General features: G+C 39.5%; 2 protein-coding genes across 2 annotated transcripts in view; both read right to left on the bottom strand.

Annotated features, from left to right (window-relative positions):
• abl1 (c-abl oncogene 1, non-receptor tyrosine kinase) overlaps positions 1-7266 on the bottom strand; it is a 35506-nt gene extending 28240 nt beyond the window's left edge. Inside the window, exon 1 of the mRNA XM_017701662.1 lies at positions 5412-7266. Coding sequence (XP_017557151.1) covers positions 5412-5547 — 136 coding nt within the window. The 5' untranslated portion in view covers positions 5548-7266. The remainder of the gene's footprint in view (positions 1-5411) is intronic.
• Positions 7267-8159: 893 nt separating this feature from the next.
• On the bottom strand, positions 8160-16900 carry exosc2 (exosome component 2). Its single transcript, XM_017701643.2, has 9 exons — positions 16514-16900; positions 15186-15287; positions 15056-15101; positions 14868-14957; positions 13875-13940; positions 13686-13754; positions 12858-13034; positions 10347-10475; positions 8160-9352 (listed from the first exon to the last, which is right to left on the bottom strand). The coding sequence occupies exons 1-9, from the start codon at positions 16636-16638 to the stop codon at positions 9272-9274; spliced, it is 885 nt and encodes a 294-aa protein (XP_017557132.1). The 5' UTR covers positions 16639-16900; the 3' UTR covers positions 8160-9271.
• Between the last annotated feature and the right edge of the window lie 3336 nt (positions 16901-20236).

The raw sequence follows: 20236 nt of genomic DNA, 5'->3' as shown, positions 1-20236 counted from the left end.
ATGATGGCATGAGAGAGCAAAGCAGAAAAGTGAGCTGAGCAGACTCAGCAGAGCTTGCAGTAAGTGACCCAAGGAGTTGAACAAGCCTAGGTTTATGGGGTCATGCTTGTGAGGCTATGAAGTGCATGCAGGAAGCTTTGGGAGCCTCAGGGCACCAAGAGAGCACCTGCTTTTGTCAGTCCTTGTGCACAAGTGTCACAACTTACAACTGCTTTCCAGGTGGTCAGGACCTGACCAGACCAAGAAAAAAAATATAGCAAACGTACTGAAGTTTTTGTGATGTGATATTTTCAACACCATGATGTTTGAATGTCTTACTATCACAATATTTGATACCATAACCAGTACTGTGGTAGGCTGTGCACTATGTTTACGCTAGCACATATTAAAAACTTTATTAAAAAATGGCCAATTCACATCCTTCACACCTAGTGCACATTATTGGCCACTTTATTAGGCACACTTACCTCATATTTACACTATCACTGTCCATTTCATGTTGAATCATTCTCAGCACTGCAGAGACACTGACATGGTAGTAGCCATTTAACAAACTCTTCAAACAACAACTGAGAATAGTCCACCAAGCAAAAATATCCAGCAAATAGCATCCTGCGGCCAAAAACTGACCGAAGGATAAGAGGTTGGCATAACTAAGCATGCAGGGTGGACCAACAAGACAGGTTTGTCAAAAAATGTAGACAGTGAGAGTGTGTCCACATTTGGCAGATCTGGTTTGATTCAAACAAATCTTGATGCAATTGCTCAGGTAGCATAGTTTGTTAAAATAAGTGAATCTGCTTTCAAACAAACACTGGCACGGTTCATTCCAAACATGAGTGAAAACTAACCCAAAGATATGAAAACGACCAAACAGAATATACCGTCATCTCCTCTCTATAGATTGTGCAATGGATGAATTTCTGGCACTGTTTTGACATGTAAGTGCATTTATCATCTTTTCAAGAGCTACCATGAATCAGTAATTATAAAACAGCTTTGAAATTTAGTTTAAGCAAGTGTAACATATTAACACATGGCAATGAGTTTTTTGTCCACATCTTTCAGTTTGATTTAAAATTCGAAGAAGTCAATGTGAACATGAACTAAGTGACCCAGAAAATAAAATGCGAAAACATGAAATTTTCTGATTTGGTCCAGACCAAAATAACCCAACTTCAAATGCAAACAAACCCTAAATAAACACAGTGTTTAAAAACACTCACAACAAATACATTCACTAACATGTCACTACCATGTCAGTGTTATGGCAATGCTGAGAATGTTCCACCACCAAAATTGCTGTGTTGTGGTGATCTTTGCAGACCTGAAACATTATCTTACCCTCCTCACAAAACAGAAGTAAAATGGATAAAGCATTGTCAACAGATTATATTTTAAGAACATTATACAATTTACTCACTCGACAGTTAGTTTAATTTCGTGTAAAGACAAAGTGGTGCCAAAATCAAAAGGACAGCAAGTGATACCTAGTGCAGCTGCCACTTACTAGACTTCCCCACTCTCACTTTCTTTGAGGCAGACAGATAGTTACAAGACTGAACTGCATTTCTAAAAGACAAAAAGGAATCCATGACAATACACCCTAGACCGGTCCATATCCAGTGTCAACAGCAGAAGCTGTAAAACGGTGGTTTGAACAGCGGCGACACATCCAGGACACTGCAAGCCACCATAACCCAACAGCTGGCTGAGACAAGCTACAAATCTTACCAGGAGACGCTTGCCTCTCAACCCCCCTAGCCGAAAATAAACCCATGTCTCCAAGACCCATAGGAATCGTGGGGAGCTTTGGTGTCTAGACTGTACAGATTCCACAAGTTCTAGCCAAAAAAAAAAAGGGGGGAGGGGGAGGGGGGGAGTGAGAAACGCCAGGGTCCACACCACCACAGTCCATACATGTTTAGCACAGCTGTTGGCTTAGAGGGAAATCTGGGCACAGAGCTAACACAAAGCTAAGAGTGGCGATACAATAGCACAGCACTCCAAAATCTGATTATGTAAATACCTTGCAGGGATGAATGAATGAAAATGCAAATTCCATCATCTTCAGAAAATGATTACTTACTCACTTATATGGACGCTTTATCAACTCTGTTACTGTTTTCTTTTCACTTCCAAAACTATCAACTTGATGTGTCTACTTACTTTAGAGAGAATAACTACTCCCCTATCCCATAATCCATATTTCTGCGCTACTAGGCTACCATGAACTATCATAACGACTAGATCTACCAAGCATAGCTTGTTTTAGAACTGCATGCTCATCTGAAACTGAGCTCTTTTTGCATGAACTTTCATAAGAAATACAACGCACATGATCATACTCAAGTCAATTGAGCGGGACACCACTAACAAAAAGTTTTTACATGTAGAAAAATGCCAGAGAATGTAAAGACAAGACAGCTGGGCTGCAACGAATAACTATTTATACCAGTTCATCAGTTCGTCTAACAAGTGGCATGTGATATAACAGACCAATCAAACCACTACAGCTTTCTTCCCACTTTGTCCGACACAGCACTACTGTAATTTAATTTTCTGTCTGTACAACAATCAATTTGTTTTTTTTATGGCATAATGAATAAACAGAAGCCACCGTGTCCTGTAATCAGTTGGAACGATTGTGTGTATCATATGAATATCATAAAGTGATTTTTTTATTTAAGAAAAAGGCACACTAATATTTTTCCACAATCAGGGCTGCTGACAACTAATAGCATTGGTCAGCACAACACTGCAGCCCTACACTCATAAATACAAAGGTGCTTAAACAAGTTTTTTTTGTGATTCCATAGAAGAACCACTCTTAGAAGAACATTTCAAAGGATGGTTCTTTGGAGAACCATTTTATAAATGTGACGTGAGTGTGAAGAACATTTTTAAAATTTAAAGAACCTCAAAGTAATGTAAATGTTTAGGAAGATATCTTCAATTGGTATAGAACAGTGTGGCCCATGGGAAATAGGACATTTACCCTAACTACACCCACTCACTTAGTAAGAGAACATATTTTTGTACTATACATAACTTCCTATATTCTAATCTTTTTTGGAGGTTTTATAGAAATATAGTGAAATGTTATAGAAAGATTTTAAAAACAGAATCTGAATCCTAACTATGGTCTTTTGCTCTTTGTGTATTGTTTTGTCATTTTGGCCCTTGGCCCTCCACAAACAGTGCAGTTTGGCCCCCTAAGACAAAAGGTTTGCACACCCCAACACATTATATGAAGTTTCTTATATAGTCCTTTACACTCACTCTATGTTTTCAATCATGATTGTTTATGGAACCAAAAATGTTCTTATATGGCATCACTCAAATAACCCTCAGTAGCACCTTTTTCAAAGAATGAACCTAGCATATAAAAATATGAAAAATATTTATCTAGTTACCCATCACTGCCTTACATTTTAGTTTTAACACTCTTAAAAATAAAAATATAAACAAGAGTTCCTCAGAGTGATGCTAAACAAAAACAGGAAAACACATCCACTGAAAGGTTCTTTAGGGAACCAAAAGAAGTTGCTCTACAGCACTGCTCCAAAGCACCTTTATTTGTATGAGTGTATAACATCACATTGCTCCAGTGGATAGAGCACACATACATAGATGTGTCAGACAGGTTTTTGCTTGTCCCACTACAGAGCAAGTGGGGTTCTAACCTGCTTGGTGAGAGACAACTCCAACCAGAGGAGGCTCCGTAACAGCACTCGGGATCACATTGCTGACACGGCCCTGCGCTCACTCAGTGACTCATATCCCCTCGCAACTCATCCGGCTCCATTCAGGAGAACAACGCTAAAAGACAAACGAAAATAATCCCTCCGTTGACTCTCTTGTTAATTTACAAAAGCCGCTGCTCTCTCTCTGCTTACTGGCAGCTGGCAGGAGGTTTTGTTATTTTGCCAACCCACCCCCAACTCATCAAACTTCTGTTGCGCAAGAAGACTCGCTAGAATCCAAGAATCTGAGATCTTTCTGCCTGGCGTGACAATGGTCATGTTATGGGAAGGAACTGCTGAGGACAGTCAGGCTTGGTATGCCTCCCAAACAAAAGGGGAGTCAGCACCGATCCTGTTATCACTAGCCCACACATCCAGGTCACGGATCGATGTGGCCGGGCATCCTAGAGCAGGACGTATAAGTCATTCAGGCTTTCCAAAAACAAAGTCTGAGGCAGTGCTTTGGATGATCAGTTAAAAAAGCTAAACTCATGGTATTTATTACAACAAAAAAAATTAACGGGTTGGTCAGAGCTTTGGATGAGCTGTAAAAAAGTTTAATTTATGCTATTAATTACAAAAAAAGTGAAAGAAAAAAAGAACTTCATTATGCTTTTTTATGTAAATCTAGAATTAGAATGTGTGGTATTCATAAATTTATTCATAAAGAACTCATGGTGGTTGCTTTTGCAGGATATACAATTTTGCACTTATTAAAATCTTCTGAAAATATTTTTTTCTTAGCTGAGATGAGAATTAGCCTGTGTTACATTCTATAAACAATATTAGCTTTAAGACACACCAAATTACTGATAAGCCTATTCATTCATGCCAAACAACTGAACCTGTACAAATCCCCCTTCCACATTAAGGGTAAAAAACACCTCACATCATGATCACATTGCAACAGAGCAGAACCTCCTCAGATCAAATTGCAAAGCCAACAGTTTTACCAGTTAGAGCTAATAGCATAACTCAAGACTGACAAAGACAACATACTTATTATAATATAACATAATTTTGAGAAAATTTTATATGAAAAAGAACTCAGATTACATAAGTGCTATAAAACAATAATATTCAAAAAACACAAGTCTGGATTTAAGTTCTGACTTGCTGAGCCTTCCTCGAAAGCAAAAATGTACTTCTTGCACAGACTGCATTTTGTGTATATGACCACACCACAATAACTTAACTGTATTAATGCATAAGTATTTAAAATATTTGTGCTGTTAATTGAAGACAGACTGTGCATTACAGTGATTTTATTATGGTAACAGTGATTTACATCTCGCAGCTACTGCAAATTGTTAAATGCAGAACTAGAGCCCAAACGATAAATCGACATGCTGCTGTTATAGGCCATTGTGAGGTACTTGCAAATTAACTGGTATTGGCAGTTCTAACAGCCAATGAATGACATTTACCAAAGAAAAAGAGAGACAGAAGACAGATACTCTGAACAATCTGGTGAGGACTCTTAAATAACTACACATAATAAATGTTACGGAAAATCTTTGTTTATGTATTTCCGAAGAAAAATTAACATTGGCCAATATTTCACATATAACACAATTTTAAAACCTAAAATATTGAAAATCCTGTATTGGCCGGATTCTATGCCGAACTACAAGGCTAAGTGCAAGCAAACGAGAACTTTCTTACCGTGAACTGCAAACACATTGAAGTGCTGTGCACCATGTCGTGACGAGTCTCGCTTCCCGCCACCTTTGATGAAGTTCAAAGCAGGCAGACTGGGTCTCCTCTGGTCCCCAACAAACTTTCCTGGCTGCTGCCCCATAAGGGCAGGTTGCCAGGCCGTAGCCGGGAGGCACCGCTAACGTCACTCACGGCCTCGGAGGGAGGCAGACGGCAAACTGATACCAACTCGAGGGGAACCAGCTTGGTACAGATCACCTCAACAAGCGTGCTCTTCGTCAGTGTGGCTGGTGACTGAGTAGCAGAGTAGGAGTCAGGACCTCCAGATCCCGAATTCCACTTCTGGCACCAGTGAAATATTTTTCGGTGTGCACCAGTGTCACAAGGCAGACCCTGCACCCAGATCTTTAATATCTCTTTGTCTGTGTCATGCATTGAGTGATGCACTTACTTGACTGTTATAAACCAACTAACCTCATACTCTAACCTGAAAGCATGGATTTTTCAACATTACCACGCACAGTGCAACACATGGTCAATGTCTACATAACACTATAGTGCACCTCAAGTGAAGGGGAAAAAAATCTAATCATACCACAACACATTAAAGTTACAAAACTGAGGACAAAATGCATTCTTTGCATAGTAGTGTTGTTGAGCAGGACAGTAACTGGCTGCAATATTAGCAGTGAATGCCTACACACAGAGTGCTAAAAACAGGCAGAATCAGCAACGCCCCTGAGGTATTGTTAGATCAAATATTGATAATCAATACGAACACCTTTGCAATATAATTACATCATCTATGTGCACAGTAATGTATGAGGCAGGTATAAGGACTTAAAAAGGCAAAACGGGGACCATCACTGTTCTTTGGCCAACACTCTTTGATAGCCACCAGAACTGAGAACTTCTTATGGTTGATGGTTCAATATGTGCAAAGACATAGATCCTATTAATATGCAAAGTTTTGATTGACAAATGCATTTATTTATCTGGATTACGCCATATCTAAGGCACTTAGAATATTCTGGCAATCTGAGATTTCACAGCAACCCTGAATAATATTCCACAAACCGAATGGTCAGAACATCTCAAGCCTAACAGCAGTCAGTAGTTGGCTGTGAGAAGTTAGGAGGCACTAGTTATTTATCTCAACAGAAGAACTGGTTACCTGGAGACACTGGTTATTAACCTAAAGGGAGGAACTGGAGATTTGTCTCAAGGGTCGTTTATCTCCGAATGAACATATCCTCATATTTTTTCGGCTGACTTGTGCGAGCTATCACTCAATAGACTCACAGGCAAGTCTCACAGGATGAGAATTCTGCATATTATACATTACTCACCTACGACTGAACGTTACGGTATAAAGTTATTTGTGGATGTGTCAGAGAACTAAGCGAGCCTGAGTCCTCGCGGTGCTACACTCCGCCTCAACTTCAAGCGCTGCTCAACAACAACAGGTCACCTCAGCTGGCGAGTTTTGCAGCAACTCCCGAGCAGCAGTATAACCATAATGCACGACTGCAGACCGAACCCATGCTCAGAACAATTCAGACACACCGGCAGCTTTTTTATTCGCTGCCAAATCCTTTTCCTCAACTTCCGCGTCCGAAGGTTTTTGGTCCGTCTCTCCGGAGTTCAGGCACCGCAGCTCGGCCACCCAACCTGCCGCTCTCCGGGGCGCTGTTCGGACCGGTTCCCCTCTTAACCCGCCGCACGAGTAAGGCACTCACTCTCGATATAAACGCACTCAGTGTCCTCCTGTGTTTCTGAGTCTTCACACCATTTTTTGAGGAATAAACGTCTATCGAGCAGTCGTCGACGCAGGGGCCGCCATGTTTCCGTACGCAAGGTAGGCTGGTTTTTCGTTTTGCGTTTGACGTCAGACGGCGCGTTTCTTCCGCCAACAGAGAAAAAAGTTTTTTTGACTCGAAGATTAAAAATATATCTCAAAAGTTACCACTAATTTTATTCAAACTGGAACTGAGCTAACCGTTTTCAAAAAAATGTATTTGGGTTAACTAAATATGAGAATATGAATATTTTTACTTAAATATCTCTAACTTTGTTTCTCTATATTTTTCCACAAAAATGTATGAGGGGTTTACTAATTATGATAAAGAATTGAAAGATAAATACTCTAATATAATTTGTTTTTCACACGTGTCTTCTGCATTATTTTAGGGCGCTGTAAGCCAAACTAGTACCAGAAGTTTTTTTTCCTCATATTAAGGACTTTTTTTTTACTCGAAGACCCTGTAAAATTATGTATAATTGTATTTTGGATTTTATTCAGAATGGGTTTGAAAACTAGAACTTGCTGGAACTACAAATTTGTATAAAACTGTATTATATGTGCCTAGAATACTGATATACAATAGTATACAATAGTTTACTACCGTTAGGGGGTCAGAGGACGAATTAAACTGAATTTTAATTCAATCTTTTAGAGGTAGATGCCAATGTTAGTTTGCACAAAATACCCACATTCTTTCATACATCTTCATACATGTAGCTATTCCCTTTTGGATATCTATAAAATTTTGCCGTCTTGTGTTCAGTTATACTTTTTAAGTTGTGGTGTAATCCTGTTTGCGGCCGCAAGAGGGCAGCCGTACGAACACCCATAATTCTACTCGAACACTGCCCCCTAGCGGTGACGTAGTGAATAATGAGTACCATTTTCTAATATATAGAGTATATTCGTTGTATCCAGCCAGTTTGTGCCAACACTACACAATGGACCAATTCATGTGTCAAAGGCACTGCAATTTATTGAACAAGAATCAAAAGCATCAAAATGCTTCTGTATACAAAATCTTTATACTGTATCAAAACTATCACAAAATACTTCACAGCCATTATGTAAAGGTAGGACTCATTTTTATGACTTTTCAAAACTGATGCATAATTCAATTAGTAAGATAAAGTCTTTTGCGTGGTTTAATGTGAAATGCTCTATTCCAGAGAAACTTTCAGAGTCAGAATAGTTCACAATGGTAATGATAGGAGCCAGATATCCAAAGAGTTTAATACCACTTAAAGCTATGTCTCAAAGTATTTTTAATTAATGGCTACAAATACATTGCCTGATGTCTCAGACATAGTTTTAGAGTAGTTTGAGATCCATAGCACAGAAAACACACACACACACAGCATTGAATGTCAAAATAGTCCCAAATATGGGGAAACTTTTCAGATTTGCCACTATTTTACCAATATCCACATTATATATAAATCTCTGAAGATGTGTGTAGGTATACTGGTCTGGATAGCAAATAAAATGGCTATATTACCACTGTAAAAAAATCCAAGTCTGTAAGATACATCTCATACAAAAGCACTCTAAATGAATTGTGCAGATATCTTGAAAAATGAGTGGAATTCTCCTTTAACTTTAGCATTAGAATTTCAACTGAATGATGTGTGAGCTTAAAGACAAGACTCCAAAATAGGGACTGCTGTTCCAAGGACAGTGTTCATGGTAAAGCACCTCCAAAATCTGCAAATAAAAGTATCATGTGGCCCAAGAAAACACTATAGGGCTGAGGATCTCCCTGAAACTGGTGAATATGAGCTGTGTCTTCTTTCTCAGTCAGACAAATGACAAGGAATAGCAAAGAAATAGATAAATAGAATAGAAATAGTAATCAGATGACTAGGTGAAAAGGATTAGAACACAAAAAAGGACACATTTCTACATGCCAAGCCTCACTGTGACTTTTAACTGTTAACAACTTTGCTTTCCCTGAATAAAAAGACAACTTTTTCCATGTCATTAGTATGCAAAGGTCTAGAAGAAAGCCTGCAGACAGCTGCCCAGTACTTGTATTTAATTCATGTCGTCAACTACTGGCACTCTATCCTTCTTGCTCAAGAAGTCGCTGTCGTGTCTCCATCACAATTTCATCCATGATCTCTGGTTTCAAAATATCCTTCATCTGCAGAAAGCACACAGAAACACACATCTCAAAACAGTCACCATACACCAAGAACACACCGGCGCTTATCAAAGCTGCGTAAAAAAGTACAGATTTGACCACCTTCTCTATGTCTGATTCATTAAACCTTAATACGATGTGGAGATCTGAGCACAAATGATAAGCTTCAGTATTTAATCAAGCGTCAGCCTACCAACACCTTATTTACACATTATTTACATGTAGCACACCCTAATTCACGCAGATATGTCAGTAGACAGTCTAAATAAAAGGGCAGCATTCTACAGCCCATGAGTCACTGGTTGCGCTCAAAGGTAATGTTTAAAGTAGAGTTTATAATGTTTTACTAACCTTTACAGTGTTAAAATTACAACAACTGGAAAGAAGAAAATTAATGATGTAATTGTGAATATTTCCTAAAACAATGTATTTAAATGCTGTATTACTGCATAGTACAAGATGATTCTGCAGTAGCTGTGTATTTTTTGGGTGGTGTCATTAATATAAGACAAAAGCACAGTATACTATTTCATTAACTGGCCAATTTTGGGGATATTTTAGCTTAAACCTTAGCCACTACATGTGAGCAAACTAAAGAGACTCGTAAAGGTTAGCTGCTAGTTATGTCAGTTAATCTGAATCATTGGAGATAAAGCAAAAATAAGTTAAACATTCCATTAAATAAATCTGCAGCATTATACAATTATAATAATGCAGATTTATTTAAAACTCAGGTCAGATTTTCACTTATGTATTTATACTTTATGCCATATGCAGGTAATTATACACAATGTTTCTTTTAATAGGTTCTGTTGGGACATTGTAAAGAAAGCTATTTTTAAACGATGTACACAAGTCCTAATAAAATGTGATTATTTAAAATTTATGCATTCCTGATTAATGTTATAATTTTGGTTCACATATATATACACACACACACACACACACACACACATACAGAAAACTACACATAAATCAGGAAATCAGGAAATACCTGGTGGGAGAGGGATGATTCATAGCAGTAGAGTACACTGGTATCATATAGCAGCACTTTGTGGGCTGCCAGGGCCAGCAAACAATTCCTCAGCCGAGAAATGACCTCCCGATCTGGCAGCGGAACAGGCTGAGCAACCCCAAAGCAAGACAGAAGTAAGGATCAGAAGAGCATATTGTTTACATTAATAGTTACATTAATACAGTTACACTGACATGAAAACGTATTTTATCCCTGACGTTCTCTACTTTTGCAAATTTTTTGCCTGCTTCACATTACTGGAAAGGTTATTTTTAAGTGATGCTCAATTCAGTTTGGGTAACTGATTGAGAGAGCAAATACATTCAGTTGGTGCTGGATTACTTTTTTCCATCAATAAATGAAATGATCATTTAAAAACTGAAATTAAACTGAAATTGCTCAGTGCTGCCCTCTAGACACGTTAGAGCACTAAGAAGATCTTTTCATAGGTTCCATGCTGTTTCAATTAATGTATTACTGCTTTTTATTTACATTTAAAATAAAGTTTAAAAAATCTGAAACAATTCAGTGTGATATCAGGATAATGCAAATATTTTTAGAAAAAGTATCTCTCTCTCTCTCACACACATACATTTTTATTTACACTGCTCAAAAAAACAAAGGGAACACAAACAACACAATATAACTCAGAGTAAATCAACCTTCTGTGAAATCAAACTGTCCACTTAGGAAGCAACACTGATTGACAATCAATTTCACTGCTGTTGTGCAAATGGAATAGACAACAGGTGGAAATTATTGGCAATTAGCAAGACACACTCAATAAAGGAGTGGTTCTGCAGGTGGGGACCACAGACCACTTCTCAGTACCGATGCTTTCTGGATGATGTTTTGGTCACTTTTGAATGTTGGTGGTGCTTTCACACTTGTGGTAGCATGAGACGGACTCTACAACCCACACAAGTGGCTCAGGTAGTGCAGCTCATCCAGGATGGCACATCAATGCGAGCTGTGGCAAAGAGGTTTGCTGTGTCTGAGAGCGTAGTGTCCAGAGCCTGGAGGCGCTACCAGGAGACAGGCCAGTACACCAGGAGATGTGGAGGAGGCCGTAGGAGGGCAACAACTCAGCAGCAGGACCGCTATCTCCGCCTTTGTGCAAGGAGAAACAGGAGGAGCAGTGCCAGAGCCCTGCAAAATGACCTCCAGCAGGCCACAAATGTGCATGTGTCTGCACAAACGGTTAGAAACCGACTCCATGAGGATGGTATGAGGGCCCGATGTCCACAGATGGGGGTTGTGCTCACAGCCCAACACTGTGCAGGATGCTTGGCATTTGCCAGAGAATACCAGGATTGGCAAATTCACCACTGGCGCCCTGTGCTCTTCATAGATGAAAGCAGGTTCACACTGAGCACATGTGACAGACGTGACAGAGTCTGGAGACGCCGTGGAGAGCGATTTGCTGCCTGCAACATCCTTCAGCATGACTGGTTTGGCAGTGGGTCAGTAATGGTGTGGGAAGGCATTACTTTGGAGGGCCGCACAGCCCTCCATGTGCTCGCCAGAGGTAGCCTAACTGCCATTGGGTACCAAGATGAGATCCTCAGATCCCTTTTGAGACCATATGCTGGTGCGGTTGGCCCTGGGTTCCTCCTAATGCAGGACAATGCCAGACCTCATGTGACTGGAGTGTGTCAGCAGTTCCTGCAAGATGAAGGCATTGAAGCTATGGACTGGCCCGCCCGTTCCCCAGACCTGAATCCGACTGCGCACATCTGGGACATCATGTCTCGCTCCATCCACCAACGTCACGTTGCACCACAGACTGTCCAGGAGTTGGCGGATGCTTTAGTCCAGGTCTGGGAGGAGATCCCTCAGGAGACCATCCGCCACCTCATCAGGAGCATGCCCAGGCGTTGTAGGGAGGCCACACACAATACTGAGCCTCATTTTGACTTGTTTTAAGGACAATTACATCAAAGTTGGATCAGCCTGTAGTGTGTTTTTCCACTTTAATTTTGTGTGCGACTCCAAATCCAGGCCTCCATTGGTTAATCATTTGATTTCCATGGATTATTTTTGTGTGATTTTGTCAGCAAATTCAACTTTGTACAGAACAAAGCAGAGTATATTTCATTCATTCAGATCTAGGATGTGTTATTTGAGTGTTCCCTTTATTTTTTTGAGCTGTGTGTGTGTGTGTGATTATTTATAACTTAAGAATTTTTTTATCTACAATAGTCTGCTAAAGTTATGTTTTCATTCTCAGTATGAGTTTTTGAATTTTATAATTCATATGTACTCTAAATTAAAAAAAAATTCTATCTGTGTTTGATCCGTACTGGAAAAAGTCCTGTGACTTAAATGTTTTCTCAACTGTACTGCATAATACTGCTATTCTGAAAGAAGATATTTCAAACACTGCACTGAATACAGATGAAACATTACAATTCCAAACTCACAATCTGTAATTCAGTGCATTTCAACCATCCATTATTTTTTTTCAATCAGATCAGACATTTTCCTCACCTCCAGACTTGTGTAGTACCCGCCTGCTTCTTCATCTTGCTGCCCTGGTGTAGGGTATAGCCAGATGTAGCCATTGTTCCCTAGTATTATGGATGCTCCACACGGTAGATTGTGGAAGTGAGTTTTCTGTCTTTTCACAAGGGAGGGTGATACTTGCACCAGTACACCCTGTCCCAACTAAGAGAGATAAACAAAAACAACAAGACACTAATATACATGTATTCATGAGACAAAAGGCTTATACTTAACACAGGGAAAAGGTAGAATGTAGGGTATTCATGTTTTGCCTGAGGTTCACTTACAAGAGTTTTACATACCAGAAACCGCAATAAATTAATTTTACATGACAATTTTTATTAACAGGCTGTTTCTGTTACTGTCTCTTTAAGATGGATATATATTTGCAACATTTTGGGCACCTCTGGGCAAATGACATTTTGATGAATTTGTAATAAAAGTCAGTTAACACCATCCAAGTAATAAATTATTTAAAAATGTAAACATAAACTAAGATTTGCCAGAACTTTTGTACAGGCTATTCTGATTTGCTGCACCATACTGTGTCTCACACAAAAAGCAGTGTGGGCTGACACAATCCTTATAACTTCTTGTTGTGGGTGGGGCCAGACTGCTATGAGATGAATAGGCGTATATAGGTAAATGTGCTGGATTTTGTGACATCACAAAAACCTTTTATGGGACCTTTAACACTGAGGGAACAACCACCAATGTACACCTATGGTAAGTGCACTATTCCCATATGCATCTTTTTGCTAGTTCAGTTAAACACATAAGCTGCAGTACAGAGTCTTTAGATGTTGTCCTTACCTTTCCGTACTTCAAGCTGCGTGTGTGAAGTGACAGGGCTCCATCTGAAAATACAGACTGTACCTCTGCCTTGAATGAGTCAAGGAAATTCTTTCACAATCAGAAGCAATAGGGTTATTGAGGGGCTTTTGCATAAAAAAAAAAAAAGACATTAGACCGGTATACATAAATGAGTTCTTGTCAGGATACACTTATGAGGTCCCCCTCCTGAAGATAGTCCCTCATGGCAAGCTCATCTTCTGCCGAACGCCTCCTCTAAGAAATCAACGTTCCAGGTTTGTTGAAAATCATTGATTGTGAGTTCAGTATAGCAGTTCATAACCCTTAGACAGCCATTAGTTGTATGAAGCTTACACAAAAATCATTTTGACTGATTTACAGCAATGTAATTTGCAAGCAATCTGAAACTCTGCAACTTTGTAAAATCAGTTTAATAAAATTACAATCAAAATGCAGGTAACGCATTGTGATCATACTGAATGACATCATTTCAAACAACTGATCTGATCAAGAATATAACACAGAAGCTGTTTTTTTCCAGACACTGGATTTTATGTAAGTTTAGCTTTTCTTCATAATGTCAGTTACCTCAGGCATAATAACAACTGTGAGTTTCCCAAAGCTAATGTTTCTGTAGCTATCTGGCTTAACTGTTTGTGCCAGCATTTATTCCACTTTGTTAGCCTGCTGTAACAATTATTCATTCTCACTTCTCTTTAGACCCATCTCGTTTGAAGTACAAAATAACAGACAAATAATTACAAGACATACATAGAGAAAATGGAACAGCAATGACAGCTAAATAAATTATTCAAAGATGACAATAATGTGATAAATTTACAAACATAAATAACACGCCACAGATGATTTTACATAGTGAGAACAATGTGATGTTTCACAAGTAGATAATTGGGCTGACTATTGAAGTAGGGTGAAACTATAGGTTGCAGGCAACTCACAATAGGCAACTTGCTGCATCAAAGTTTCACTGTGTAAAGCCAGCCTAACTGAATGTATTACTGGCAACTTTAGTTGTCATTAAATTACAGAAATTATGCAGCATGCAACTCGCAGCACATATAACTAGTTTTATGAAAGTTTCACTGTGTAAAGCCAGCTTTAGCTGTTCAAGATAAAGCTCAGGACAGCGTGTGCATCAATATAAACAGTATTCCTGCTCACCAACTCTCCTCCTGGAAGATTCACTGAGGAAAGAAGTAACACAGAGTCTAGCCGAGAATTGGTCTCCACTTTCCAACGTTTCTGCTGAACCTACATTAAAACAGAGATGTCAAACATTCTTGTTAGTTTCATGTGATACATTACTAGCATATCAACTTTTTTTCTCTGTCAGAACTAGTTTTACAAACCTCTGTAATCCTGCCTACTACCACATCACCAACTTCACCGTTGAACCTGAAAAAATAATGAAGAACATAATCTTAAATACATTTGTGTTAACTTGTACGTGGATGGATCAGTCATCATCAAAATTCTTACCTAGTCTTGAGTGGCCTCACACATATCAGCTTGTTGACACGTTCAACCTCCCCCGCCACTGAGGCTGTGAGCTTCTCATCATCCATGTAGGTTCCATGGCCCCTGAAAGACAGTACTCATGAGAAAAAAATGTGCAACTAAAATGAAAGCATATAATAAACGTATGATGAGCTCTATCACTAAAAGAAACAAAGTGGAGACACTAAAGACTCCGCCAAACTGCCAACCATGCAGTTTCCTTCCCCAAGTTATCGTCCTACTAAATAAGGGCTCTTCTTACATCCCTCTTGTACAATTAGTAATCAGTTGCACATAAGCACTTTAACCAACTCCAAAAAAACCCCACATGTCCACAAGTGAGCAGGTATTATATGGTTGGGACATCATGGACCAGACACAGTATTGTTATTTTAGATGTGGTTTAGGACACTGCTGGCTGGATATTTTTGGTTGGTGGACTTTTCGCAGTGACACTGAAGTGTTTAAAAACTCCAGCAGCACTGCTGTGTCTGATCCACTTGTACCAGCACAACACACACTAACACGCCACCACAATGAGTGTCACTACAGTGCTGAGAATGATCCACCATCCAAATAATACCTGCTCTGCAGGTCTAATGAAGTTTCCAGAGACCGACTACAAATAGACTACAGTCTGTAACTGCAGAACTACAAAATGTAACATTACCCACACAATAAGAGCATATATGAACTGCAATAGTATAGTCTGATGTATTAAATGCTACGTATTTTCTATGATTTTTTGGGAAATTGTGTTGCACATAGAGACATTATTATTATTATTATTATTATTATATATATTATTATCTTGCACGTGGACAAATAGTCCGATTCTGAGAGGTCGCTGAAGATCGAAAGCTAGCATGTAAGTTTATTTATTAGGTGCCTATTTGTGATGCCAATCGATATTTAGGGGGCAGTCGTGGGCTGGAGGCTGCGGAACCAGCCCTGTGATCGGAAGGTTGCCAGTTTGATCCCCTCGCTGACAGTCTATGACTGAAGTGCAAGACTTGTACAAGACACCTAACCCCCAGTTGCTCCCCGGGCGCCTTGGATAGGGCTGCCCACTGATCCGGGCAAATGTGCTCACTGTTCACTAGTGTGCTTGTATGTGGGTTTCACTGCACGGATGGGTTAAATGCAGAGGTCTAATTTCAGTGACAAATGGTTCTAAATTCTAAAGAAAAAAAATGTAGCCAGCTCGCAGTAAGAAATTACAAACAACATCAGTCGGCTAGCAGGCTAACATCAGACTGGTGGTCCTGCTTCAAACTGGCTCCCCCTATCTTACATTAAAGCATATTTACCTCATAAAACCTGTGTCGGACGTGATCACATCTCCCGGAACAACCAAGTGTTTACCGTCCGTGGACTGGGATCCTGACAGAGATATCTGTTTTCGGACAGTCGGTAATCTCATGTCCACTGCCATGCTTGAGTCCTCCCGTGAGTTCTTTATCTTCTTCGCTGAAATACTGACGTCTACGTGCTGTGTTTACCGCCCCCTGCCGTGTCTACAGTGTAAGAGGAGGAACCACACAAACAAACACACACACACACACACACACACACAGTTCCTAAGCCGCTTCTCCCTCAGGGTCGCGGGGGGTACTGGAGCCTATCCCAGCTGTCATCGGAAGGCAGGAGGAACCACAGAAAAAGTAATTGATTTACATCATACAGTTAATCCATTAAGGGGGCATTTCAGCCTAAAGTTATTAGTCATATTATGTAAAATGCATTCCTCAGCCTCAGTTAGACAAAATTAACGATTTTCTTCAGGAACAGCAAAACAGTGCTTTTACTATCTCCCAACCAAAACTAAATATCATGCTGTTTACTGTGTGTAATGTCTGTTTATCATATTTATTGTATTGTTTCTATTGTATTGTTTCTATTGTATTGTTTAAATTTTTGTTTGCACACTATGTCTGCATGTTTGCACTTTGTTTTTGGTCCTTGTTGCACCTTGTTGTTCCTGGAGGAACACAATTTCACTCCACTGTGTACTTGTACATAGATGGAATGACAATAAAAGCCCCTTGATTTGACTTGAGGGTCTGTGGTCACTTCTGTAAGCTTAGCTGTGTGCTCAGGCCCGTAGCCAGGGGGGATCGAAGGGTTCGTTCGATCCCCCCCACCCGCCGCCCCTCCTCGCCCCCTCCCCCCGTACACACATGCCCCTCAAGATAGGTAGGCTATTCAATGAATGAATTGAATCTACAGAGTACACAAACAACATTGAACTCAACAGTTAGCCGAGTATAAATTATGAGATATTAAAATACTAAAATCTGAATATAAAAAAAAAATATTTTAAAATGGTCAGTATCTTTTCCACATAGCCTGCAATGTCATGAACAACCTCTGAAATATTAGTGCCAGATTCATGCAAATGTAGTTTTGGAGTTCTACCTTGCTACTAAAAAGGGCCTAACTGTTAAGTTCAATGTTGTTTGTGTACTCTGTAGAGCCAGAAAAGAGCTTTCAAACAGCATCAAAACCATCTGTTTGTAATTTAAATTGACATAATCAAGGTTGAATGTGTAGTGCCCTACCCTCTTACTAAAAACATTCTTAGTCCATTTCTCCCTTTATATTAGTGGCAGATTCATGCAAATGCAGTTCTGGGGTTCTACATTGCCACTAAAAAGGCACACAAAGTTTGATGAAAATCGGTGTCGGTTGAGTTCCAAAGTGTCCGATTTCCCGTAAAATGACCCTAAAGGAGAGGAAAAACAGACAGACAGTGAAGGCAAGACCCAATTAAAAAACAAAGAAAAAGAAGGCGAGATACAAAAGATGGAGAGGAAAAATAGACAGACAATGAAGAAAAGCAACAGAGACAGACAGCAACAGAGATACAGAGGAGGGAGAGCAACAACAGACCTAGGTGAGCAACAGAGAGAGACAATGCCCCAGCACAGTTGTAGGAAGATTTGAATAAGACGGAACACTTCAATTTATATCATTATTAATTCATGTTTAAGTTTTAAGGACCATACCGATAATGTGCCTCAGGTAGTAATTCTTATCTATTTATGTCAACAGTAGAGAGATAGGCAATAAAGGACAGCAACATCAGAGACAGACAATGGAGGGCAGCAACAGAGACAATGGAACAAAGCAACAGACAACTGAGGTGAGCAACAGAGACAGACAATGAAGTCACATCACAGATGTAGGAAGTTTGAGTAACACTTACATTTATATCAAATTTATGTTAACAGTGGGGAGCAACAGACGAACAAATAAGGACAGCAACAACAGACTCACAACAAACTTATAATGAATAAAATATGTCTAAATTAAAAGGTTTGAAGTGTGCTCGAGTATTTAGGGGGCATTGGAGTAGAGAGCCAAATGAAGTCCACTTTTGGGGGAAAAAGATGCCCCCCATCACAATTCTGGCTATGGGCCTGCTTGCTAACCCAGTCAGAACTGAGTTTGTACACCTCAGTAGAAGATGTGTGTCTTACTGTGACTGTAGATTCATAGAAAAGCCAAAATGAAAAATGTCACCATCCCTATATATGCCCTCTCAGCTCTAACAGCAGTGCTGCAGTAGTTTCTAAACTGATATTTTCTGTTTTAAAGATTATGAAAATCTCCTACTGATGATGTAGCTAGAATGTGGAAGTGTGTACACAAAGCTAGCCGCTAGGTTATGCTACTGGCTATAGTTATTCATTTGTTGATCTTGGCCAGTTGTCAAGTGTGCCCCTGCATGGACGGCAGGCTAATAATCTACAGTCTGGAACTGAAGGTTGGCAGGTTGTGTGAGTGCACTGGTCACATGTATGAGAATATGTGGGGCAAAGTGAAAGGCATAATGAATTCATTTTAGCACAAGCACTGTAAATACATGTACAGTACATGAAAACACATATAAATACATTAATGAAATTTCATATTCACTTATAATATTGCAAAGCAAAATATCTGGAAAAAGTCTTTGTTTTGCAATAACAACTTAACAACAATAACAAGTTGAAACAACTGATCTGTTCTTCATGTGTAATAATATTAAAGTTTTTCAGTCTGCCTTAATCATTACATATACAGTATATGTATACAGTATGTGTATATGTGTATGTATTCAGTACATCCAAAACTCAGCAGCCAGGGTTCTTACCTCCACCACGCGCACAGCTCATATCAGTCCTATTCTTCGACAGTTTAGTTCTAGGATTAAGTACAAAATCCTTCTTCTTACCTTCAAGGCTTTACATGGTCTGGCTCCGACATGCCTTTCTGGTCTCGTTTCTTTATATCGGTGGACTATTCTCAGTCCAGCAGTGACTCTGAGGTGTTTAGAAACTCCAGCAGTGCTGCTGTTACTGATCCACCCATACCAGCGCAACACACACTAACACACCACCACCACGTCAGTGTCACTGCAGTGCTGAGACTAATCCACCACCCAAAATAATATCTCCTCTGTGGTGATCCAGACCATTGAAGAACAGAGTGAAAGGGGACTAACAAAGTATGCAGAGAAACAGATGGACTACAGGCTGTAATTTTAAAACTACAAAGTGCATATATATGGTAAGTGGAGCTGTTAATATGTTTGTATACCTATTTGTATACCTATGTTGTGCACTAAAATTTGCTAAACAAAAAAAGCCTTTTTGAGTTTGTTCCCTGCAGAGAATGTTATTGTTATCAACTTATTTTTACTTAGAAAATAAAGAAAACCAGTGCTGTTCAAAGTTTTGTACACAACTGTAAGCTGTGCATTGTATGTGGCCCCAACAGTGAGGCAATATGTCTCATTTTAAGATTTTCTTCTTTATACTGTTAAAAAACAAACTGTCTGCTGTCCCAGTTTATTTCCCCCAGGTTTATGCATCACCCTGTACCTGATAAAGACACCGAAGTGCTTTAGCTCTACAGTAAATCAACACTGTTTTTATGGGCCCCGTTTCCCTCTACCTCTGAAATCCCTGCTAAGAAAACCAGCTTTCATCAGCGCAGAGCTTGTGTTCAGCAAGCGATACTGCTAGAGTTCAGAGTGAGACTAGACC

Source organism: Pygocentrus nattereri, chromosome 23 (genome assembly GCF_015220715.1).
Source record: "Pygocentrus nattereri isolate fPygNat1 chromosome 23, fPygNat1.pri, whole genome shotgun sequence".
Classification (NCBI taxonomy): Eukaryota; Metazoa; Chordata; class Actinopteri; order Characiformes; family Serrasalmidae; genus Pygocentrus; species Pygocentrus nattereri.
Note: the sequence above shows the minus strand (reverse complement) of the source record. Positions and strands in the feature narration are given on the sequence as shown.

Excerpts from the sequence above, each read along its gene's own strand:
- exosc2 (XM_017701643.2), bottom strand. The coding sequence starts at position 16,638 with ATGGCAGTGGACATGAGATTACCGACTGTCCGAAAACAGATATCTCTG. Across the intron at positions 14,958-15,055 it reads TAGTAGGCAGGATTACAGAG|GTTCAGCAGAAACGTTGGAA; the intron begins GTTTGTAAAACT and ends GTTTTAATGTAG. Across the intron at positions 13,755-13,874 it reads AGGAGGGGGACCTCATAAGT|GCAGAGGTACAGTCTGTATT; the intron begins GTATCCTGACAA and ends GACTCATTCAAG.